This window comes from Trifolium pratense, linkage group LG4 (assembly GCF_020283565.1).
Source record: "Trifolium pratense cultivar HEN17-A07 linkage group LG4, ARS_RC_1.1, whole genome shotgun sequence".
Classification (NCBI taxonomy): Eukaryota; Viridiplantae; Streptophyta; class Magnoliopsida; order Fabales; family Fabaceae; genus Trifolium; species Trifolium pratense.
The window spans coordinates 21522178-21546471 of NC_060062.1; the positions used below are offsets into that span (position 1 = coordinate 21522178).

At 35.1% G+C, this 24294-nt stretch overlaps 5 protein-coding genes across 6 annotated transcripts; 2 read left to right on the top strand and 3 right to left on the bottom strand.

Moving 5' to 3' along the window:
• Window positions 1-3499, top strand: LOC123924677 (alcohol dehydrogenase-like 7). The gene is made up of 9 exons (XM_045977635.1): window positions 1-261; window positions 337-473; window positions 733-779; window positions 1282-1607; window positions 1922-2004; window positions 2094-2169; window positions 2479-2639; window positions 2919-3083; window positions 3213-3499. Exons 1-9 carry the CDS (start codon window positions 201-203, stop codon window positions 3327-3329), a joined length of 1173 nt encoding a protein of 390 aa, XP_045833591.1. The 5' UTR covers window positions 1-200; the 3' UTR covers window positions 3330-3499.
• A 1871-nt stretch (window positions 3500-5370) lies between these two features.
• On the top strand, window positions 5371-10134 carry LOC123921786 (alcohol dehydrogenase-like 7). Of its 2 annotated transcripts, XR_006814186.1 has the most exons (10): window positions 5394-5599; window positions 5704-5840; window positions 6321-6367; window positions 7807-8132; window positions 8436-8518; window positions 8622-8697; window positions 9007-9167; window positions 9464-9628; window positions 9715-9923; window positions 10016-10134. XR_006814186.1 is itself a non-coding variant. In XM_045974463.1 (9 exons), the coding sequence occupies exons 1-9, from the start codon at window positions 5548-5550 to the stop codon at window positions 9829-9831; spliced, it is 1164 nt and encodes a 387-aa protein (XP_045830419.1). In that variant the 5' UTR covers window positions 5371-5547; the 3' UTR covers window positions 9832-9969. The 2 variants fall into 2 exon arrangements, 1 of the variants encoding a protein (XP_045830419.1); XM_045974463.1 differs by lacking the exon at window positions 10016-10134 and having other exon boundaries at window positions 5371-5599; window positions 9715-9969.
• A 157-nt stretch (window positions 10135-10291) lies between these two features.
• Window positions 10292-11963, bottom strand: LOC123921785 (geranylgeranyl diphosphate reductase, chloroplastic-like). The gene has a single exon (XM_045974462.1). The coding sequence runs from the start codon at window positions 11770-11772 to the stop codon at window positions 10420-10422; it is 1353 nt and encodes a 450-aa protein (XP_045830418.1). The 5' UTR covers window positions 11773-11963; the 3' UTR covers window positions 10292-10419.
• A 4749-nt stretch (window positions 11964-16712) lies between these two features.
• On the bottom strand, window positions 16713-18614 carry LOC123921787 (GDSL esterase/lipase At1g71250-like). Its single transcript, XM_045974464.1, has 3 exons — window positions 18202-18614; window positions 17211-17843; window positions 16713-17101 (listed from the first exon to the last, which is right to left on the bottom strand). The coding sequence occupies exons 1-3, from the start codon at window positions 18473-18475 to the stop codon at window positions 16863-16865; spliced, it is 1146 nt and encodes a 381-aa protein (XP_045830420.1). The 5' UTR covers window positions 18476-18614; the 3' UTR covers window positions 16713-16862.
• Window positions 18615-20702: 2088 nt separating this feature from the next.
• Window positions 20703-22966, bottom strand: LOC123923270 (F-box/WD-40 repeat-containing protein At5g21040). Its single transcript, XM_045975960.1, has one exon. The coding sequence runs from the start codon at window positions 22641-22643 to the stop codon at window positions 20943-20945; it is 1701 nt and encodes a 566-aa protein (XP_045831916.1). The 5' UTR covers window positions 22644-22966; the 3' UTR covers window positions 20703-20942.
• Between the last annotated feature and the right edge of the window lie 1328 nt (window positions 22967-24294).

Below are 24294 nucleotides of genomic sequence, written 5' to 3' on the forward strand. Positions count from 1 at the left end.
CTCAACATTTCAGTCTCCATCATCTGTCCAAACTTTCTCAATTTCTCAAATTTTGGATATTCACCAACCATATACTATATCATCATTATTTAATACTTATCCAATATGTCCAAAATTGTCTCTTTATAAGTCTCACTCACTTCATAAACACATAGCTCAATCCAAAATCCATTCTGGTGTTTTATTGAATACTATAATCCATGGAAGATCAACTAGTAAAAACAAGTGAAAATCAACAAAAACAACCCATAAGATGTAAAGGTAACTTTGGTTTTCTTTTCAATTATTTGTTTTATGAAACTATGAATACTAACTATTTTGTTGGAAATTTTGTAGCTGCGGTTTGTCGCAAACCAGGTGAACCATTGATTATTGAAGAGATCTTTGTTGCTCCACCAATGCCACGTGAAGCTAGGATTCGTATTATATGCACCTCTCTATGTCATAGCGATATCATTTTTTGGAACATGCAGGTCTTTATTTTTTTACTATGTTTTTCCTGCTTTTATTTGTCTGATTTAGCTCTGTTTGGCATGGTTAGATTTTGAGCTTATAGCTTATCATTTTTTCTTCCAATGTCATCAAGTAGTTTATGAGCTTATATATAGCTTATCATCTATCCGCTATTTTTTACCAAACAGAGCCTTAATATTTGTTTTTGTCTTATTAAGAGTTTTGATTAGTAATTTTTTAATAAGCTTCTTTTATTTTTATTTTTTTTTACTTTTGAAGGGTCCTCCTGCAATTGTTCCAAGGATTCTGGGTCATGAGGCAATTGGGTGAGTTAGGCTCTGGTTGGATTAATTTATTTGAGCTTACCTCTTCAAAAAAAATTATTTGAGCTTATCTGTTGACATAAGTTTTGCGAGATTGTTTGAAAGAACTTATGAAAACAATTTATGTTGCATGTTAATTTTTTATATTCAATATGAGGGCGAAGATTTAAATTTGAATAACCATGAAATAGATTTTAGAGTTTCCATTTTGAACATGAATTTCATCTAGAGGAAAACGTATTTGTAAGTCGTCTGATCGAGGTTGCATTTGCGTCTCACATTGCCAAAGTTCTTCGGTTTTGTGATGATTATATATGTACTTCCGCACTTTCATGCACCGAGATAACTTTTGAGAGTGAAATCTAATCTTGTTTAACGTGATATTAGTGCACTGCGTATATGTACTTGGACACCCTCATCAGAAAGAAATCCGTTTAACAATTCAAACATTGATTTAAGAGAAAATTCATATGTTGGCCTCATACTATAAGAATTGATGATGCAGGGTTGTGGAAAGTGTTGGAGAGGATGTAACAGAACTTACAAAAGGAGACACTGTTATTCCAATCTTCATGGCGGATTGTGAAGAGTGTATAGATTGCAAATCAACAAAGAGTAACCTTTGTTCAAAGTTTCCTTTCGAGATTTCACCTTCGATGATTAGATATGATACCAGTAGATTCACTGATCTAAACGGAGAGATCATACACCATTTCCTATTTGTCTCTAGCTTTAGTGAGTACACTGTGGTTGACATTGCCAATCTACTCAAGATTGATCCTGCAGTTCCTCCCAATAGGGCCTGCCTCCTCAGTTGTGGTGTATCAACAGGTATGCAAACATTAGATGAGATTGGTTACATGAATCAAGCGATGTGTAGTACATTTATTATTATTCGATGTAAAAGTTAATCATTTACCTCCAAATTTTTGTCGATGACTTAAATTACAATTTTTCGTCCAATATGGTCCTACATGGCTCGAGGAATTAATTTCTGCAATTGCACGCAGAACATACTTGTTTGCACAAAAAAAATATGTAATCATGGAGAGAATATATGGTTGTGAAAAATTCAAGGTTGTTCTTTTATTTTAGTTCACAACTCAATCACATTCATCTAATTCAATATTTTGATCCATTCTTAGGGGTAGGTGCTGCTTGGAAAACAGCAAATGTGGAGCCAGGGTCTACAGTAGCTATCTTTGGACTGGGATGTATTGGATTAGCAGTATGGATTTTCCATATAGTTTATGTTATCCTTTAGTACTTTGTCGTTTTGTATGCTACAATGCTTATTGCAATTGAATGGCTTCTTAGGTTGCTGAGGGAGCTAGACTTTGTGGAGCAACTAGGATTATTGGTGTGGATATCAAGCCAGAAAAATTTGAAATTGGTAATACAATATTTTATTAATAACATCATCACATTAAGCATATATTCCAGTACTAATGTCTTAATACTATAATTTTGAAGTTATTATTATCAATATAGTACTGACACTTCTGATCGAAGGTGTGTCCGGTGTCTGAGGCATGTCAAAGTCTGACGCTAACACATCTGATTACATATAATTATGTTTCTCAAATTATTACTGACATTGTTGTGTCTGGTGTTTGTGTCTATGTCGGTACTTCATAGAATATTATGCCTAAATTATGTAGTATTTGATTTCATGGGTTTGTTTGTTCTCCCTTTTACTCAGGAAAGAAGTTTGGAATCACAGACTTTGTGCATGCTGGAGAATGTGAAAACAAATCTGTGAGCCAGGTTATCATAGAGATGACTGGTGGGGGAGCAGATTATTGCTTTGAATGTGTTGGTATGGCATCATTGGTGCATGAAGCATATGCTGCATGTAGAAAGGTCTACTTCTATCTCTTTGTGCATAGTTTTCATTTGTACTTTTTTTTAACTATGTTATTGGTGTGAAGTATCTACAATATTCGTCGGGGACCTAGCTGTCCATCTTTAGTGGGCCCCAACCACATTTTTCCATTCACAAGACTCAAACATGAGACTTGATCTGGGTCCAGTTTCATTCGGACCAATGCAATGTTTAATTTTGAACTAACTAGTTTGAAATTTCATGTTCTTCATTTGAGTACAATTTCATGTTCTTTAAAATTGGTGTTTTGGTTTCAGGGTTGGGGAAAAACAATTATGTTAGGAGTGGACAAGCCAGGATCTAAGATTAGCATCAATAGTAATGATGTTCTTTTTCAAGGGAAGACTCTTATGGGATCCATATTTGGAGGACTCAAACCCAAAACTGATGTGCCAATTCTTTTTAAACGCTACATGGACAAGGTACTATGCTCTTTGACCCTCTTTTGGTAACATATTGTAAAACTAGTAGTAGTTTATGTAAAAATAGTAATGATGAATGAAGTTTTTAGATGTTTTTGTTAATTTTTTTGTCTAATTAATTATTAACAGGAACTAAATTTGGATGAGTTTGTCACACATGAGGTGAAGTTTAAAGACATCAACAAAGCTTTTGATTTATTGGTTAAAGGAGAGTGTCTTAGATGTGTGATTTGGATGGACAAATGAGTTCATCTTTGTGTATGTCAATGTAATAATTGTTACATTTAGACCTTGAATTATGTCAATATGTAATATGTTGAATAATGCCATCTTTTATATTTGATGAAAAAACATATTTCATCTAAATATAAAGCCGCCAATAAGTATAAAAAGAATTCGGGTGTTCGATTCTTAAATCGTTTAATTGAGAGGCATTCAAACCATGTTGTAAAAAATCAAATGTCTTGCTGCATAGTAGAATATAGCTACATATATAGTAGAATATAGTTCAACCCGAATTCGGAAACACCTTGTCGGGTGATACTCTTAAGAAAACATGGGAATGGATTGTCTACAATCACCGGATCATCCAGTGACATCAGAACCATTCAAAAAAATAGAAAAAGAAAAAGTTGAAGAGAGAGAAGAAAATTAGTGGTTGAGATTACCACTTGAGGGACCGCAGTGGAAAATCCACTAGAGACAATTCATTCCTAAAAAACATGCTCTCCTTGGAATTCTATAACTTTCCTTCTCTTATCATGATAACTCTTCTGCCTACTATGAGACGCTTTCATTTTCTCTTGTATTATCTTAATCTTCTAAGTTGTCTCTTGAACTATCTCCGGTCCAAGCACCCCGATTCATACCAACACAATGGTGTCCTACACCTCCTTCCGTACAAAGCTTCAAACGGTGTCATCCCAATACTAAAATGGAACTATTGTTATACGTAAACTTGATCAAAGATAACCATGAATCCCAACTATGAATTTATGTTACCTTGAATCCTTACATTTTTAAGGATGGAATTGCAAAAAGAAAAATAAATTAACAGAAGAAAATTAGAACTCGTCCAAATGACATAGTAAAAATATCTTTAATCCTTTTGTTTAATATTAAATTTTTAAATTTTTTAAATTTATCTCAGTTGATAAAACTATTACATTATATATGCAGAGCAACCTCAAACACTATTTATTTTTCATTAATGATTTTTTTACTAAAAATAAACGATATTCATTCATTCAAATTTAAAGAGTACATCGATACAATACAAATTCAAATTCGCTAAAAACAAAAAGGATGAATCTGCGAACAAACTGACAGCATCCATGTTAATAGCATAAAACGGCAAATTACATAAGCCTACAAATATGACTATATTGAAGTGTCTGGAATGTCCATGTCTCCAGATCTGTAGCATTGATGACACAAAAGTCGACATCGAAATATGGATTTGCACTTGATCGAAACTAATCCTTCAAATGAACACCGCACAAAGACGGGATGACAAAATATACCACACAATGAAGGGACAACACCGCACAAAGACGGGACAACAAAATACACAAAAACAAACAAATATGTGAAAATCACACTTATTTAATATAACGAGAAAGAAAAACAATTTGGAGAGGTGATTTTAGGTCAAGATTTGACCTGAAATCATCCCTCTTTGATAAACTAAGAAGAAGAAAAGGAAAAAGTGGTGACAGCTAGGGTTAGAAGAGGAGAGGAAAGTGAAAGTTTATCTATAATCTATTTTTCATTAATGATGAAATTCTAACTACAAGCTTATTTAACAAAAAGTAATAATTTGAATTTGAACTTTATACTCTCCTATCTATCTAACTATCTGCTCACTCCGTCTCAAAATATAAATAAAAGTTGATCAACAAAAATGAATATAATTGGTCCAAATCTTTAATCAAATACATTAAATTTATTTGACTTATTTTGGTTTACATTTTTGGACTGATTTAGAACTCAAACTTGCCCACCACAATGCGGGATGTAGATTGCTTGCAGTAACAGATCAACACGGTTACACACAGATTTAAATCCAGATTGTTGATATCATATCAAACAGATAAAATTGAAGATTGTACCTTTTTAATTAAAACAATCTTAGTCGTTAATTTTATATCAGACAGCTGATACTGATTAAGGCGTCCTACTATAACAGCAGTAAATCTGCTTCCCACATTGCACTCTTTCAACATGCAAATGCATACAATGCACATCCTCCACAAAGGCACAAACATGCTATACCCCCATGTGACATATATCTAAACATTTCAGTGTCCATCATCTATCCAAACTTTCTCAATTTTGCATATTCACCAACCATATACTTATCCAATTTGTCCAAAATTGTCTCTTTATAAGTCCCACTCACTTCATACACACATAGCTCAATCCAAAATACATTCTTGCATGTGTTTTATTGAATACTATATCCATGGAAGATCAACTAGTAAAAACAAGTGAAAATCAACCCATAAGATGTAAAGGTAACTTTGTTTTTCTTTTCAATTATTTGTTTTTTTTATGTTGATGTTTCATGTGTATGATTATGAAACTATGAATATTAACTATTTTGTTGCAAATTTTGTAGCTGCGGTTTGTCGCAAACCAGGTGAACCATTGATAATTGAAGAGATCTTTGTTGCTCCACCAATGCCACGTGAAGCTAGGATTCGTATTATATGCACCTCTCTATGTCATACCGATATCATTTTTTGGAACATGCAGGTCTTTATTTTTGTACTATGTTTTTGCTGCTTTTATTTGTCTGATTTAGCTCTGTTTGGCATGGTTAGATTATAGCTTATATTTCTTCATTCAATTTTACCCCGTCAAGTAGTTTATCAGCTTATAGCTTATCATTTTTTTCTTCTAATATGAGTTTATAGCATATCATTTTTTCTTCCAATTTTACCCCTGTCATCTTATTTGAAAAAAAAATAGCTTATAAAAAAAAATTGAAAAAAAATTAAATATTAATTAAGCATATCATTTCATATTTATAAGCTAGTTCAACCGCTAATTTTACGAAATACTACAAATTCAATCGGCTAACTTATTCGGTATAAGCTAAAAGATAACTTATAAGTTATTCGCTATAAGCTAGCTTATCAGTTATCCGCTATTTTTTACCAAACATAGCCTTATTAAAAGTTTTGATTAGTAATTTTTTAATATCTAATTTTTTTTTTCTTTTTACTTTTGAAGGGTCCTCCTGCAATTTTTCCAAGGATTTTGGGTCATGAGGCAATTGGGTGAGTTAGGGTCTGTTTGGATTAATTTATTTGAGCTTATCTATTGACATAAGTTTTGCAAGACTGTTTGAAAGAACTTATGAAAAAATTTATGTTACATGTTAATTTTTTATAGGGTAAATAGAATTTTATCCCCCTGCAAAATAGGCCAGTTTTGCGTTACCCCCATGCAATTTTTTTTTTTTGTGATTACCCCCTGTAAAATGAAGATTCCATCATTTACCCCACTCAGTCGATAACATGGATGCTGACTGGACAAAATTGATGACGTGGCACGTACGAGTGGAATTAATTTATTTTATATTTATTTTTTTATTGTCAATTCATTAATGAATGTATAATTATTATTTTTTTAATTAAAAAAAACTGGAAAAAAAAAAGAGAAAAAAACGATAGTAATTAGGGTTGAAGGTTCATCTTCTTCAATATTGCTATAATTTCTTCCTTCTCTCCAAAAAAATCAACAACAACAAAAGTTATCCCCTCTCTAGGAAAAGAAAATCAATCAACACACCAATATACTCAACACCTAAATCTTCATCACTTACTTATTCATCATCTTCAAACCCAAATCTTCATCACTCTTTGGAAAGTTTAAATTTTTTGTTACTTTGGCTTAGTTTTGTATCGTATAGTTGTGGTTATAGAAGAGAAATAATTTAGGGTTGTTAATAAGATGTGAAATTTGAGAGAAATTTGGGTAAGAAAATTTTGTTGATTGTGTGGGATTTGATTTGTGATTACACTGAGAAGAAGAAGAACAAGAATGTTTATAAATAAGTTCTATTAACAATTTTTTTAATTTCGTTTTCTTTTTGAAAAATTAATAATTATATTAAGTTATTTATCTACATGGCACAAAAACTTTAATAAAAAAATGAATGAAAAGCCACACATGCATCCCACGTCATCAATTTTTGTCCAGTCAACATCCATGTTGTCGACTGAGGGGGGTAAATGATGGAATCTTCATTTTACAGGGGGGTAATCACAGAAAAAAAATTTGCAGGGGGTAACGCAAAACTGGCCTATTTTGCAGGGGGTTAAAACCATATTTACCCTTTTTTATATTCAATATGAGGGTCAAGATTTAAATTTGAACAACCATGAGATGAGATAGATAGTTTCCATTTGAACATGAATTTGATCTAGAGGAAAACGTATTTGTAAGCCGTCTGATCGAGGTTGCATTTGTGTCTCACATTGCCAAAGTTCTCATGTTCTGCGATGATTATATATGTACTTCCGCACTTTCATGCACTGAGCTAACTTTTGAGAGTGAAATCCAATCTTGTTTATCGTGATATTAGTGTGGTGTGTGATATTAGTGTGGTGCGTATATGTACTTGGACACCCTCATCAGAAAGAAATCCGTTTAACAATTCGAACATTGATTTAAGAGTAAATTCATATGTTGGCCTCATACTATGATGATGCAGGGTTGTGGAAAGTGTTGGAGAGGATGTAACAGAACTTACAAAAGGAGACACTGTTATCCCGATCTTTTTGGCGGATTGTGAAGAATGTATAGATTGCAAATCAACAAAGAGTAACCTTTGCTCGAAGTTTCCTTTCGACATTTCACCTTCGATGCTTAGATATGGTACCAGTAGATTCACCGATCTAAACGGAGGCATCATACACCATTTTGGATTTGTCTCTAGTTTTAGTGAGTACACTGTGGTTGACATTGCCAATCTACTCAAGATTGATCCTTCAATTCCTCCCAATAGGGCTTGCCTCCTGAGTTGTGGTGTATCAACAGGTATGCAAACATTGCAACAACTAACAACTAAGTGTTTTTACATCAGATCAGTTACATGGATCAAACGACATGTAGTACAGTTATTATTACATGAGTTACAATTTTTCGTCCAATGTGGTCCTACCTGATTCGAGGGATTAATTTCTGCAATTGCGTGCAAAAGATACTCATTTACACCAAAGAAAAAAAAATGTAATCATGGAGAGAATATATGTTTGTGAATAATTCAAGGTTATTCTTTTATTTTAGTTCACAACTCAATCACATTCATCTAATTCAATAATTTGATTTTGATCCACTTAGGGGTAGGTGCTGCTTGGAAAACAGCAAATGTGGAGCCAGGGTCTACAGTAGCTATTTTTGGACTGGGATGTATTGGATTAGCAGTATGGATTTTCCATATAGTTCATGTTTTTCTTTAGTACTTTGTAATGTTTGTAGTTTTGTTTTGTATGCTACAATGCTTATTGCAATTGAATGGCTTCCTAGGTTGCTGAGGGAGCTAGACTTTGTGGAGCAACTAGGATTATTGGTGTGGATATCAAGCCAGAAAAATTTGAAATTGGTAATACAATATTTTATTAATAACATCATCACATTAAGCATATATTCCAGTACTAATGTCTTAATACTATAATTTTGAAGTTATTATTATCAATATAGTACTGACACTTCTGATCGAAGGTGTGTCCGGTGTCTGAGGCATGTCAAAGTCTGACCATAACACATCTGATTACATATAATTATTTTTCTCAAATTATTACTGACATTGTTGTGTCTGGTGTTCGTGTCTATGTCGGTACTTCATAGAATATTATGCCTAAATTATGTAGTATTTGATTTCATGGGTTTGTTTGTTCTCCCTTTTACTCAGGAAAGAAGTTTGGAATCACAGACTTTGTGCATGCTGGAGAATGTGAAAACAAATCTGTGAGCCAGGTTATCATAGAGATGACTGGTGGGGGAGCAGATTATTGCTTTGAATGTGTTGGTATGGCATCATTGGTGCATGAAGCATATGCTGCATGTAGAAAGGTCTACTTCTATCCCTTTGTGGATAGTTTTCATTTGTACTTTTTTTTTAACTATGTTATTGGTGTGAAGTATCTACCAGTTTTACCAATGACAATATTCGTCGGGGACCTAGCTGTCCATCTTTAGTGGGCCCCAACCACATTTGTCCATTCACAAGACTCAAACACGAGACTTGATCTGAGTCCAGTTTCATTCGGACCAATGCAATGTTTAATTTTGAACTAACTAGTTTGAAATTTCATGTTCTTCATTTGAGTACAATTTCATGTTCTTTAAAATTGGTGTTTTGGTTTCAGGGTTGGGGAAAAACAATTATGTTAGGAGTGGACCATCCAGGATCTAAGGTGAGCATCAATAGTAATGATGTTCTTTTTCAAGGGAAGACTCTCATGGGATCCATATTTGGAGGACTCAAACCCAAAACTGATGTACCAATTCTTTTTAAACGTTTCATGGACAAGGTACTAATGCAATTTCTTGTAAAACTAGTAGTAGTTTAGATCTTATTTTTTGTTAATTTTTTCTCTAATTAAGTTATTATTAACAGGAACTAAATTTGGATGAGTTTGTCACACATGAGGTGAAGTTTAAAGACATCAACAAAGCTTTTGATTTATTGGTTAAAGGAGAGTGTCTTCGATGTGTCATTTGGATGGACAAATGAGTTCATCTTTGTGTGTATGTCAATGTAATTGTCTCATTTAGACCTTGAATTATGTCAATATGTAATATGTTCAATAATGGCATCTTTTATATTTGATGAAAACATATTTCATCTAAATATAAAGCCGCCAATAAGCATTAGAAGAATTCGGGTGTTCGATTCTTAAATCTTTTAATTGAGAGACATTCAAACCGTGTTGTAAAATATCAAATGTATTGCCACATAGTAGAATATAGTTCAACCCCAATTCGAAAAAACCTTGTCATTTATAACTTAAAAGTAAATAATCAACACATAAGATGAGGCAAAGGTCATAGCCATAACAAAGAAACAAATTGAAATTACGTATTATATAAGAGAACCAACAATGTAGGGCAAAGATAATAGAGGTCCTTTGGTTGAGGATTTTCACTCTTCAACTTCGAGGTCTCGAATGCGCACAAAGAAGAAGCTCTTTGAAAGAACATTTACCTACATTCTTCTTGCGGAATTTCACTCTTCAACTTCGAAGTACTTTGTTTGAGACTTAGCACCCGAAAAAAATAATAGATAAATGTCAATAAATCTAAACCATGAGACAATGATTCTCTACAATATCAAACCTTTCATATGGGTGCCTACATCATTACACCTAATTAAACATCCAATAGTATTCATGAAAAGCTTAACATCATCACACACTCTCCCACGTGCCAACGTCTTATACAAATAACTATCAAACGTCATCCGTTGAACATACTCATCACCACAAAGTTCCACCAAAGCTTCCCTAGACGCATTACTACCATAAAAAACCCTTTGCAACAAATCCAAAAACCTAAAAGTATTAACATACTTTGCATCCCATTCTTTAAGATACTCCCTCTTAAGATCACACTCGTTAATCATCTTCATTCCACCTTCAGAAGCCTTAACAACACCGTGTCCACACATTCGACCTGATTTAGCAGCAAAATAAATACCCTCACCCGAACACTTCGTAACGTAACCCGCAGCATCACCTACAAGTGCCACGCGTCCTCTGACCCGAACGGGTCGTGGATGCTCCGGAATCGGATGGGCTTCGATTTTAATCACTTTTCCACCGTTGATCTTTGACATTGCTCTTTCCCTGATCGCGCGCTGGTATAGCTTAATATCGTGTTTCGACTTTACTGTACCAGTTCCCACTGCCACGTGGTCACATTTGGGAAAAACCCACGCGTAAAAATCAGGTGACACGTCATCGCCTATGTACATCTCGGCGAGATTTTCATAGTAAGCCATTTTCTCGTCTGATAATTTGATTCTTTCTTGAAACGCGATCGCGCACGTGTAATCGCCGGCGTTTATGGATTTTGCGACACGGCTGTTGGCTCCGTCGGCGCCGATCACGACATCGACGGCGAGGGAGTTTCGCGGTGAGGTTTTGGTGGTGTAGTTGATGGTGTAGGGTGAGTTTTGTAAGGTTGGGAGGTCGAGGGAGGTGACTAGGCCGGAGATGTGTGTAGCGCCGGCGGAAACTGCGCGGGATCGGAGGAATGAGTCGAGAACCTCGCGGCGGAGCATGGCGATGAATTCGTTGGGTTTTAACGTTTTACCAAAGTCGACGGCGATGTTTGACGGTGAGAAGATTCGCATTTGTGTGACGTGGCGGTCGATAAGGTGGTGAGGAATGTCGAACTCTTCCAGCATACAGAGAGGGATTGCTCCGCCGCATGGCTTCGGTGTTGACGGTGGATTCCGCTCGAATAAGAAGGTTTCCACACCGCCGCTTGCTAGAGCTTCTGCGGCAGAGGATCCAGCAGGTCCTCCACCTATTACTGCCACTCGAAGCTTGCGGCCGGAGATCGATGGCCGAGAGGAGTTGGAGGCTGAAACAGTAACCGATTGGAAGCGTCGTTTCGGTTTTGAGGTTGGAAGGGAAAGTGAAGGTAAAAAGTTTTGAAATTTTGCTGCCATAGAGAATAATTAAGATCTAGTTTTGTGGATTTAGGGTTTTGGATCAATTACAGAGTGATTTAGGGTTTTGAGAAAGCAATGCAGTATAGTATATTCTACATTTCCTTTATTAAAGTTAATATCTTTTTTAACTCTTTCATGATCTTTGTTTAATAGTACTAATGCATTGTTTAAATCAAATTAGAGAGGACAAAGACAAATCATGTCAGTACCAAAACCCATTTTTATAACATTAAACACAGTGCTTAGTGCTGTAATATAGTACTCCCTCCGTCCCAAAATATAAGCAAAAGTGAGTCAAAGAAACTTGATGTATTTGGTTAAAAATTTGGACCAAATACATCCACTTTTATTGACCACCTTTTACTTATATTTTGGGACGGAGTAGTAATATACTACAATATAGAAATGGTTTCCAATGCAAACCTAGCACTAACACTTTTATCACTTTAGTGTCATTCCTATAATTGGTTAGATTATGGCTTTATTTTGCAACTCCTAATTGGACCGAAACTTAGTGTGTATTTGGATTGGCGGTAAGATTGTCAGAATTATGGTTGTAGAAAATAATAAGTGAATACTGTTATGTGTTATTCCTCAGCTCAAAGCTGGTTTAAATAGGAAGAGTACAAACATAAAAGGAAATAATAGATAGGCTTAGAATCTCCTAGAAATAACAAACTAGGAAACTAAATATTTTCCAACACCCCCCTCAAGTTGGTGCATAGATATCTATCATGCCCAACTTGCCGATCAAATGCTCAAAGGTGGGTCTTGTTAAGCTTTTGGTCAAGATATCTGCAGTTTGCTGACTCGAAGTTACAAAAGGTAGACATATGATTCCGGCATCTAACTTCTCTTTTATGAAATGCCGATCGATCTCAATATGCTTGGTTCTGTCATGTTGAACTGGATTATAAGCTATGCTAATAGCGGCTTTACTGTCAGAGTATAATTTCAATGGAAGCTCAATTTTAATCTTAAGCTCTTCTAGGACTTTGTGGATCCATAATCCTTCACAAATACCTTGAGCCATAGCTCTAAACTCAGCTTCTGCACTACTTCTTGCTACAACTCCTTGTTTCTTGCTCCTCCATGTCACAAGATTACCCCAAACATAGGTACAATATCCGGAGGTTGATCTTCTGTCAGTGACTGAACCTGCCCAATCAGCATCGGTAAAGATAGACACATTTCTTTCATTAGTCTTCTTAAAAAATAATCCCTTTCCAGGATTTGCTTTCAAATATCGCAGTATCCTATAGACTGCCTCAAGATGTTCCTCAAAAGGAGAATGCATAAACTGACTTACTACACTAACCGAGAAAACAATGTCAGGTCTAGTGTGTGACAAATAAATCAGTTTCCCAACCAATCTCTGGTACCTTCCAGTATCAACAGGAACACTACCTTCTTCCCAAAGTTTTGCATTAGGATCCATGGGAGTATCTGCTGGTCGACATCCACTCATTCCTGTTTCTTTCAATAAATCTAGAATGTATTTTTGCTGGGAAACTACAATACCATCTTTTGATCGAGCAACCTCCATACCAAGAAAATATCTCATGGATCCCAAGTCCTTGATTTCAAAGTCTAATGCTAATTTCTCTTTTACTCTTGCCATTTCAACTATATCATCTCCAGTAAGGACGATATCATCAACATAAACAATTAGGACAGCAATTTTTCCATCTTGGGAGAACTTTGTGAACAAGGTGTGGTCAGCTTGTCCTTGAATGTACCCTTGTTTCTTCATGGAATAAGTGAACTTTTCAAACCAAGCTCTAGGAGACTGCTTTAATCCATACAAAGACTTATTTAGTTTGCATACATTTGATCCAAACTTGTCTTCAAAGCCAGGAGGAATGTCCATATATACTTCTTCTTCTAAATCACCATTGAGAAAAGCATTCTTAACATCCAACTGATGTAGGGGCCAATCTAAGTTAGCAGCAAGAGACAAGAGAATTCTGACAGTGTTCAATTTTGCAACAGGAGCAAAAGTCTCTGAGTAGTCTATACCATAAGTTTGGGTAAAACCCTTAGCCACCAATCGAGCCTTGTACCTTTCGATTGACCCATCTGAATTATACTTCACAGTAAACACCCATTTGCATCCAACCGTCTTCTTGCCATCCGGTAGTGTCATAACACTCCAGGTTTTGTTCTTTTCAAGAGCTTTCATCTCCTCAAGTACAGCTTCCCTCCACTTTGGAACTTCTAGAGCAACCTGTACATTTTTTGGAATCTCTACACTAGACAATTTTGAGGTAAAGGCAGAAAAAGACGAAGACAAATTTGAATATGATATAAAATTGGACAATGGGTATTTAGTGCAAGATCTAACAGGTTTTCTAACAGCCACAAGATCATCGATATCGTGATACAAAATACGACTCTCAGAAACAGAGATAGACTTACCTTTTCTTTTTTTAGGAAGTTGATCATCCCCCGGTTCAGATTCATGACAGTGTTGAGATGTGGACTCATCACTTTCTTTGTGATTCTTTCTCACAAAAACCTTTCCTTTCCAAGTCTTGTTTCCTGCTTCAAACCTATTATCTTTATATGACTCATTATTTTGTGGCATTTCAATTAGATCATCATTATCATTGTTTTCAAGATTCTCATTGTTTTCTTCATGAGAAAATGTAGGCTCGGATTCAACAAGCTCACTACTCATAACAGGAGTAGGATTAGATAAAGAATCATGGCCATTTTTCGTTGGTGCAGAAGTATAAGTCTTAGAACTTTGTGATACCGGCAAAGATAAATTATTAAAAAAACTCATGTCCTCAGTTTGAAACGAGTTAAAAAAACTCATGTCCTCAGTTTGAGACGAATCTTCATTTAAATTTCCCCCCTGAAGATGCGTGTCAAAAAAAGGTTTGTTTTCAAAGAATGTAACATCCATGGTGACAAACATTTTCTGATTTTTTGGATCAAAACATTTATATCCCTTCTGGGTTGGAGAATACCCAACAAAAACACATTTTATAGCACGCGGTTCAAGTTTGCTAATATTCTTATGTTCATGAACAAATGCAGTGCAACCAAAGATTTTTAAGGTCAAATCGTTTGAAACACGATCATTAGGAAAACATTCTTTGAAAATATGAATTGGAGTTTTAAAATTAAGAACTTTGGAGGGCACTCTGTTAATTAAGTATGCAGCAGTTAAAACTGCTTCACCCCACAAATAATTTGGTACTTTACTTGCGAAAAGTAAAGCTCTAGCCACCTCCAACAAGTGCCTATTTTTTCTTTCTGCAACTCCATTTTGTTGGGGAGTGTTAGGGCATGAACTTTGATATGCACAATTCCATTTTCACGAAAAAAATCACTCAACATTGTGTTAAAATATTCTTTGCCGTTATCACTTCTAAATACTTGAATATTTGTTTGAAATTGATTTTGCACCATTTTAACAAAATCTTTTACGGCCTGACAAACGTCAGATTTCCCCTTTAACAAGTACACCCAACAAACTCTTGAGTGATCATCTATAAATGTGATAAACCATTTTTTATGAGAAAGTGTACTCGTTCGGTTAGGGCCCCAAACATCACTGTGAATAACAGAAAAAGGTTTTGATGGTTTGTAGGGCTGTAATGGAAAATGAGAACGATGATGTTTTGCAAATTCACATGCTTCACATTTAAACAAAGATAAATCCTTATTACGAAATAACTCAGGAAATAAGTGTTTTAAATAAGGAAAACTAGGATGACCTAATCGTGAATGCCATAACATAACATCATCATTATTATTATTCAGAACTAAAAAAGATTCAAAGCATGAACTTATTGGTTTGGAAGGTAGTTGTGATTCAGGTTCAATGTTGAAGTAGTAGAGTCCTCCACTCTCCTTAGCACTACCAATCATCTTCCCCGAGTTCAAATCCTGAAAAACACAATGAGTACGAAAAAAATTAGTTTGACAATTTCTATCTTGGGCTAATTTACTGACAGACATGAGACTACAAGATAGATTTGGGACATGAAGAACATCTTTAAGGGTTAGACTTGGAGACAACACAACCGAACCTTTACCCGCAATGGCTGAAAAGGATCCATCCGCAATTTTTATTTTATGGTTACCTGCACATGGACTATAAGAAGAAAACAGAGTAGAATCACCTGTCATGTGATCACTTGCACCCGAATCTACTATCCAAGCACGACTGGGACTGACACTAAAAAGGGCAGAAGTACCTTTGGGGGCAACAGAGCCAGAAATAGTGTTAGATTCAAGAATTTTGTACAGTCTGTCTAGTTGTTCCATCGTGAATGAAAGCTGAATTGAAGAAGACTGATGCTCTTGATCAGAATTACTGGCTTGGAATGTCTGACCCTCACCTCCACCTTTGTTCTTCTGATTTGAAGGTCGCGGAAGACCATGTAATTTCCAACATTGAAAAATAGTATGTCCCAAACGATGACAATATTTGCATTCACGACGGTATTTAAAAGTGGAATATCGTCGTTGAGAATAAAAAAACGTCATAATTAATAATCTTAGCCAAGTAGTACCGGAAGTAGCAAAGGAAAATTAACACCGATGAACAGTACGCGTGAACAGTACCACGTGAACAGTATTGCCGTGAACAGTACCAACGAATGAACAGTGCGTATGAACAGTGCCACGGGTGAACAGTACCGCACACAAAATCAGTTGTCGTGGTCAGATTGTAAACACGACGGCGGCTAGGGTTTTGCGGAAGCGAGACCCCCAAAATCGGGAGCTCTGATACCATGTAGAAAATAATAAGTGAATACTGTTATGTGTTATTCCTCAGCTCAAGGCTGGTTTAAATAGGAAGAGTACAAACATAAAAGGAAATAATAGATAGGCTTAGAATCTCCTAGAAATAACAAACTAGGAAACTAAATATTTTCCAACAATGGTGAACTATTGTGATTTTATCAAAAGTTATACTTCGGAGTTTCTGCTAAATCGCGGTGTCGCTGTGATGTTGATAAACTCACCGCCCATCCAAACATACACTTATGTGCTTTGAAACTTAAGTTTATGAATGAATGCTGCAACTTATGAATGAATGAATGAATGTTATGCAACATGAGTAGCAGTTAAAGGCTAGGTTTTGTGTGGACCAATTCATGGATGGTGAAAGGGCGGCAAAGTTCCGGTATAGGTTGGTTAGACCAGGCTGCTTCAGCTAGGATAGAGTTCACTGCTTCTGTAGGATTTAATAAGTCCCACCAAACATGTGCTGACGCTTGATTACAGGCCAATTCTGTAGAGATACACCCTATCATTGCGCCATTCGAACCAAGTCCACAACATGCACTCTTTGTGTCTTCAAATCCTGTATATTAACATGAAATTTCTTCACATGGATATTTATTAGTTCTATTCAACGTAAAACAATGGATTTATTTCTTCGACATGAAGTTATAAAGGGGGGAAAATCATACCATAAAACCTTGGTTTGCGTATAATCTCCAATATTCCGGTGTATACATCACAGAACACTATATGAGCATCAGAAAATTCTGCATTAAGCTGAACTATGTGTTCATTCAGCAATCTATTGTATTCCAAGACCCAATTATTGACATTATCTACACAACCATTTCCATCAATATAACCATCTGATGTCTGATTTGACTCCCATGCCATACGCGGTGCACATCCTAGAGGAAGAACTCCTAAGCATATGATTTTCCTTGCATTTGCTTCATAAAGATACCTCATTGCATTTGTCATCTGATTGACCAAAATGGTTGCAAAATATTCCGCGCTGTGGTTTAACATTGGGTTGGAAGAGTTGTGTAGGAATAGATCGATGTAATCTTCTTTGCCAAAGGAGAGGAAAAAGATGGAAGATTTTGTAAATTCAACGGCTGTGTTTTCGCTTAGGTGCAGTTGCAATAACTGCATGCTCTCAGAGACTTGGCGTAGCTGTTGGTTTAGAGACTGGTGGCTGAAGCCTCCCTGGTTCATGATCATAGCTTGTGTTGATCCAAAGTTGAGACCACCGAGAATCTCATTCAGAGATCCATTTTGTGCATAAAATGGTAGGATTGATGTCAATCCAATCTTATCAGCTGCAGCAATGATTTCATTACAACAGTAAGTGTTATTATCCGTGTAAGCCTGGTTTAACTTTGTTTATACTCATAATAAATTAAAACACTGAAGTTTTTTGCAGAATTGCAGGTAATATATGTACATGGATAAGCAAGATCAAGCTTATCCATCATGACCAAATTGTGGCTTTATCAATCAAACTTGATTGCAATTTTCTGCAATATCAAGGATTGGGATACAACTGCAATTTAAAAATCTTGATACTAAGTAAATATACATTCTTTTGTATGGGATTTTATTTTGGTTTTCCCCAATTTCACAAACACAAACGCAGATTAAATCATCAAGAAAACAAAAGAGAAAGAATTGTAGTACCAATGATTTGAGGAAGAAGAGTTCCATCCGAGCCATTACATGGATACAGCGAAAGACGGCCATGAAGCAGAGGGTAGAACAGAGTATTGTCTCCACAATCAACAGAGGAATCTCCTAATACAAACAATGCTGATACAAGTGAACCATTTCGCCCATTGGCAGTTACATTCAAATCGGTTTCCTCGGTGTATTGTTGGCCATGAACTATACTGCTAAACATGCATATTAGCATAACAACTAGAGAATGAACATGAACTAGAAACCCTCTTCGCATATTGGTTGTATCACTTTTTGGAGCAAGAATTTATTTGCTGCTAAGGTTGATTTCACTGTTAAACCATTCTAGTTATAGAGTGAAGGTGCTTGTTTGGTGCAAAATTATAAAGGAAGCAAAGTTAAAATAATTTTGCAAAGTAATTAGCTTCCTGGTTTTAACTTTTAAGCTCACTTGTCTAAATTGAAAAGTTCTTTTGGTAAGCTAGCAATCAAATAGAGTTTGAATGGACAAATTGTGCACTTTTGTTTTCTTTTTTATTTTTAGCAAAAGCTGTCACATTTTTGGCATTTCTCAACAAACTTCATCAGCATAGCTTATGGTTTGTTCACTTCTTTTTTAATTGAAAAATGACAGTTATCACTCATCATGCTTTGCAAGTTTACCAAACCTATATTTAAATAAAGTTGTTAGCCTCAATTTTCAATTTAAAGCACAATAACTTTGTTTAGATTAAAATTTTAAATTTATGGAAATTTTTAATTCAAACAAAGTCTATCATTGGCCACTTATGTAAAAGTTCTTACAAATTTATAGATAGTTGTGGAGAAGTTAAGTAGAGAGATTTTAAAAATTGAGATACATAAACTAAATATTAACATGTATAAACTAAAACCAATATAAGTCCATTCAAAACTACGGTTTGTAGCTTTCAAAAAATTACGGTGAAACCAATTTAGGATGCAAAGTGTGACTACTTCGGCTAATTAAAGTAACTCATAGTCATAGTAAGATTCTTTTTATGAGTTCTTCTTGAAATATTTAGGATGCGTTTGCATTGGCATTGCAACTATCTTGGAATGCAAGAAAACTTGTAGCTTTGCATTTGGCTATTGCTACAATTTGTAGCTATGTAATTTTCATGGTTCATCTATATTGCAATGCTGAGAAAACTTGTTCCACGGTAAAACCAAGCACATACTTATTCAAACTAGTTTAAAGTATAATCTAAATTGAAAATTATGTTGACTATGGTCAATAAAATTGAAATGTTCACACACAGAAGAGTGTGAAAAAAAAAATACCTTACACAACTTATTAATTGGAACTCTTATCTTAGATATGGCAACTAGGATTGACCCTCTTAGGTAGAGCGACTCTAAACAGAATTTATTGGACTGAACTATGCCCCTTCAATGGTTATCATCAGAATTTATTGTTTGCATGTATCTTTTCCTTAATATCAACACTCTTAGAAGAACTTCCATCTCTCTTCTCACTTATAGGTGGTGAGTCCGATAGAAGCTCCCACACATGGTGCAACTTCTATAAACAAATTAAATCATTGAATCACTTGGATAACTAATGTGTTGGTTATGGTAAATTAGCCGCAGTATTTAAACACAAGTAATCTAAAAGTTTTAAGTTTGAACAATAGAAAAGTATGACATTCAATCATTGACACGGGTTTGAATTCTCTATTGTTACTGTGTGACATAGTTACTACTCTCAACCGCCAAATCTTCCAATTATCTACACGGTTTAAAATTAATTATTGAAATTGTCCTATTTCAAATGAATGTTTTTTTTTTTGACACATCAAATGAATGACCGAGATTGCTTACAACGTGCAATGCTCGTGTAGGCAATCCAATCCCCCATCTGTATATGTAGGAAATATTTGAGTGTGAAAAAGCAAGAAATTTCGAATTCAAACTCAAACCTCTGCAAACCTCCTTGCAGCTACCAATTAAATTATACTTCCAGAACACATTTTTTGTTTCGATATAGTTAATCTTGCTGAAAATCTACCAGCATGACTAACATAACCACAGCTTTGTCAACAAAAAAAAAACATAACCACGGTATTTTCTTATCAAGCCTTCTATGTGTTTAATTAAAAAAAAAATGTACCGTCAAAATGCAAAATCTTAAATTACTATTCATCACAATTATATATATATATATTTGTGAAGAAAAATTGATACTGGTGTATTAGCCATAGATTGATGTTTGTTATGCATGATAGCCATACTTCTAAGTTGAAATCTAATAAAATTTGGACCATAGCTTTATAATTTAATGAACTAAGCATTGAATGATTATTTCATTATGATTATCAAATGTAAATTCTGAAATTGTTAGTACTAACTCTGAGACCATGCATATAGTAGTTACCTTCAAAATTGAAGGGAAAAAAAACCTGAATTTTATTCAGTAAAACACAACAGCTTATTCGACAATGAAAAATGGCAATGACAAAGCAGAACTAAATCTGATAATAGCATTTTAGTTGAAAAACGTAGATTTCATTAAATAAACCATAACCTGTGCAAAAAACAATGCTCTCAAAGAAACATTGTCGTATGGAAATTGTACGAATAAGATACATTACTACTAAAAATAAAAATGAAAACTTCAGTTGGTCAGTTATCCTGCTAAATACCAACAGTATATATCAATTTTGTAAAAACATAAAAGGATAGGTAATTAATGCTTGGAAGCAAACGGTTGATGACATCGATCACTATGCCTTCGTCTTTCCACTCATTCCACGTTTACTCGGCCAAACACAAGCCACTGAATTCTTCTTCGCCGCAACTGAACATTGATCACTCCTACCACCTTTACTGCTAAGCTCTGTTTGGAGCTTACGCCGTCTCATTCTTTGCTCTAATCGCATTCCTCTCAATGCACGGACTCTGCGTTCAATTTCCAAAGCTTCAGTAAAATTCCAAATTCTGACAACGCCTTCTTCACCTCCACAGATAATTCGTTCAGCTCCTATGTCTACCGAGTAAAGATTGTTCTGAAATCCATGCAACATTCTCTGTGGAGGCTCTACATTAACTTCGCCTGAATGCTTTGCCTTTGTAGCTCTCTTCCCTAGAGCACGCTTGCTCGTCCGCAACAGCTGCCTCACGTCAATTAAAGCAAGCTTGCCATCACTTGATGCTGAAACAAGCCAAGGAAACTCAAAGGCAAGGGAATACACAGGACCAGAGTGAGGATCCCATGTAGCAACATGCGAAGCTTCAGTCGCATAGCTATCATGTACAATCTCATACATGTGTATTGAACCATCTTCGCCTCCGGTAAAAATGAAATCCCCTGTACGGCTTCTTGCCAAAGCATAAGCATTACCAACATGAGCATATGGAACAATAATCACCAAATTACCACTATTAGTATCCCAAACATACACATCTGAACCCGATACGCTGGCAACTGTGGTATCGTGAGGGACAAGTCCCCAAACCCAATCACTATGCCTCAGCACCATAGTGCATTTCATTGAATGACGGTCCCATACACGAACAGTCGTATCCCAAGAGCCACTATAAATCCTTGTCAAATCTAAAGCAAGTGAAGTAACTGGACCATCATGACCCCAAAGCCGAACCTCGGTATTCTGGTTATGTTGTGAGCTTCTAAGCTCAAACAGATGGGGCATTCCTTCAACAGCCCTCCAACAATGAATGAACCCATCCGTACCACCAGCAACTAGTAGTCTCGTGTCTGCTGCAACCGCACGAATGGTGCATCCAAGAGGTTTAGACGACGCAATCGACAACCCATCTTCCATATTCCACATCCTCACAACAGTATCATACCCAGAAGTAAATATTAACTTTGCAGAAGCCAACAAGAAAACAGTCCGAACCGCCTCAGTATGGCCGCGCAACACATCCATACTATACCTTCCCATAAAAATCTTACTCCTAAACTCCCTCTCCACAAAAATCTCCTTCCATGACTTTTCATCCAAACCCGCGTCCCCAATTCCAGATTCCGGGGCCACAAAAGCAGCTGGAAGCCCCCATCTTTCACAATAGAATTCCTTCCAAGCATGATGCTCAGAAGCAAGACTAAGCAAAATCGAAGAAACACATGAAACAATTCCAAGATCTTTAGGATCAAGGCAATTAAAAATCTCAGATATCAACACCGGAGGAAGGTCGGTAATCGACCGACCATTACCAATAACCACATCACCAGGAACTGATGATTGATTCAAACCACTACCAGAGCCTTTAATCCCTTTCTTTGAATTTAACTTAGATTTTCCCTTAAAAATCTCACCTTTTTCAGATTGAGGATTGATATTTCTAACAAAATTAGTGACTGAAATTTCTTTGGAATTAGGTTTTGGATTGAATTCAACTATAGCTGGATTTTCTACCAAATTGTGAGAACCTTTAGTACTCTGCGGGAAATCAAATGCCATAAAAAATGGGATCCTACGCTATGAATCAAAAGGGTGAAACTTTAACCCCAAAAACTATGAATTGGGAAAAAATTGAAATTTGAAACCCTAATTTTGGCTAAAGAATGAGAATAAAATAAGAATAAAAAAAATTAAGAAATGAAATTATAGGGTAAAAATGTGGAATAGAAAATGGAGTATTTGAATACCTTAGATGATGAGTGGTGAAAAAACGCGAATGAATGAATTGTGAATTTGTGATGTGTGGTTAGGTCAAAGATTGGATAGAATTAGATTAGAATGAGTGATGAGATCCAAAGGAATGTGGGTACCACCGCCTGCCTTCCAATTCCAATACAAACTCAACACAATTTAAATTTACGGTCAAAAACAATTTAATTTTTTTTTTTTACAATTTAAAATTAAAATTTTATTGGTAAAAAAAAAATAAGGGTCCTGCTAAACAGTGTCCCCGGGCACTTGTTAAGCATACCCAAAAAGAAAATAAAAGATAAAACTAATCATGGTAAGAGAATTTTTAAGGCATTGAATGCATAAGTTCCAAGACATAATTTTTTTATTTATATGCTTAACTAGTGTATCGGGGCACTATTTAGCATTTTCCAAAAAATAACTCATCGGTTTTGTTATTACTCCTCTTGTGTTATATATAAGAAATATTTTACTTACAGCTTAAATACATAAATTTTACGATAAATCTAAAAAGTGAAATGTTTCTTATATATAGGATTGAAGGGAGTAATAGTAGACTCTGTTTAATAAGTTAATAATTTGAGCTTATAGCTTGTTCATAATTTGAGTTTATAGCTTATAAACTCTTATGATAAAAAAAAAATCATGTTTGATAAGCGTCTTTGAAAAAAGTTTTTAGCTTAATTTACTAGCGTATAGAAAAAGAGTTTATAGCTTAATTTATTAGCGTATAGCTTATTTTTTAAACGCCTAGCTTATGAGCTTATAGTTTATATTTTTTCTTTCAATCAGTTAGCTTATGGGATTATAGCTTGTCATTTTTTTCAATCAATTAGTTTTTTACTATAAGCTAAAAGCTAGGTTATAAGTTATTCACTATAAGCTCATCCGTTATAAGCTAGTTTATAAGCTATCTGTTATTTTCTACAATACAAAGCTTATTTTTTTGCCCAGAATAGTATTATAATGTTATCATGATGTCATTGATTTTATTTGTTTTTATAGGTGATCAATTTGATCATTATGTAATTTATTTTATGTTTTTTTGATCAAGTAATTTATTTTATGTTAGTTGTTACAAATTGGGTTTATATTTTATTGACACATTGTTGTTAGTTACAAATTAGGTTAATACTTAATTCTATATTAATGAATTAGTTTAAGTAGGAAGGATCTTTGGCCTTTTAAGTAGGTAGTAAGAGGTTCGATTTTTGGCTGATGTCTATGAAAAAGTTTGATTATTAAGGGGAGAACTCATCGTGTGTGCTTCACAAATTCTCTCACGGATATTAGTCACCACTATTTGTGGTGGAAACTTTGTACCTATAACATAGTAACAAAAAATAACTCAGTTTTTACAATGACTCCTCGCACATTTCCACTACATACTAAGTTCATTAATCACAATAAATCAACGATTAGGTTTCTCGCAATCTATAATGTCACCCACCCCAACAAT

Excerpts from the sequence above, each read along its gene's own strand:
- LOC123924677 (XM_045977635.1), top strand. The coding sequence starts at position 201 with ATGGAAGATCAACTAGTAAAAACAAGTGAAAATCAACAAAAACAACCC. Across the intron at positions 474-732 it reads TCATTTTTTGGAACATGCAG|GGTCCTCCTGCAATTGTTCC; the intron begins GTCTTTATTTTT and ends TTACTTTTGAAG. Across the intron at positions 1,608-1,921 it reads CAGTTGTGGTGTATCAACAG|GGGTAGGTGCTGCTTGGAAA; the intron begins GTATGCAAACAT and ends ATCCATTCTTAG.
- LOC123921786 (XM_045974463.1), top strand. The coding sequence starts at position 5,548 with ATGGAAGATCAACTAGTAAAAACAAGTGAAAATCAACCCATAAGATGT. Across the intron at positions 5,841-6,320 it reads TCATTTTTTGGAACATGCAG|GGTCCTCCTGCAATTTTTCC; the intron begins GTCTTTATTTTT and ends TTACTTTTGAAG. Across the intron at positions 8,519-8,621 it reads TGGGATGTATTGGATTAGCA|GTTGCTGAGGGAGCTAGACT; the intron begins GTATGGATTTTC and ends ATGGCTTCCTAG.
- LOC123921785 (XM_045974462.1), bottom strand. The coding sequence starts at position 11,772 with ATGGCAGCAAAATTTCAAAACTTTTTACCTTCACTTTCCCTTCCAACC.
- LOC123921787 (XM_045974464.1), bottom strand. The coding sequence starts at position 18,475 with ATGCGAAGAGGGTTTCTAGTTCATGTTCATTCTCTAGTTGTTATGCTA. Across the intron at positions 17,844-18,201 it reads TCTTCTTCCTCAAATCATTG|CTGATAAGATTGGATTGACA; the intron begins GTACTACAATTC and ends TCATTGCTGCAG. Across the intron at positions 17,102-17,210 it reads ACGCAAACCAAGGTTTTATG|GATTTGAAGACACAAAGAGT; the intron begins GTATGATTTTCC and ends GTTAATATACAG.
- LOC123923270 (XM_045975960.1), bottom strand. The coding sequence starts at position 22,643 with ATGGCATTTGATTTCCCGCAGAGTACTAAAGGTTCTCACAATTTGGTA.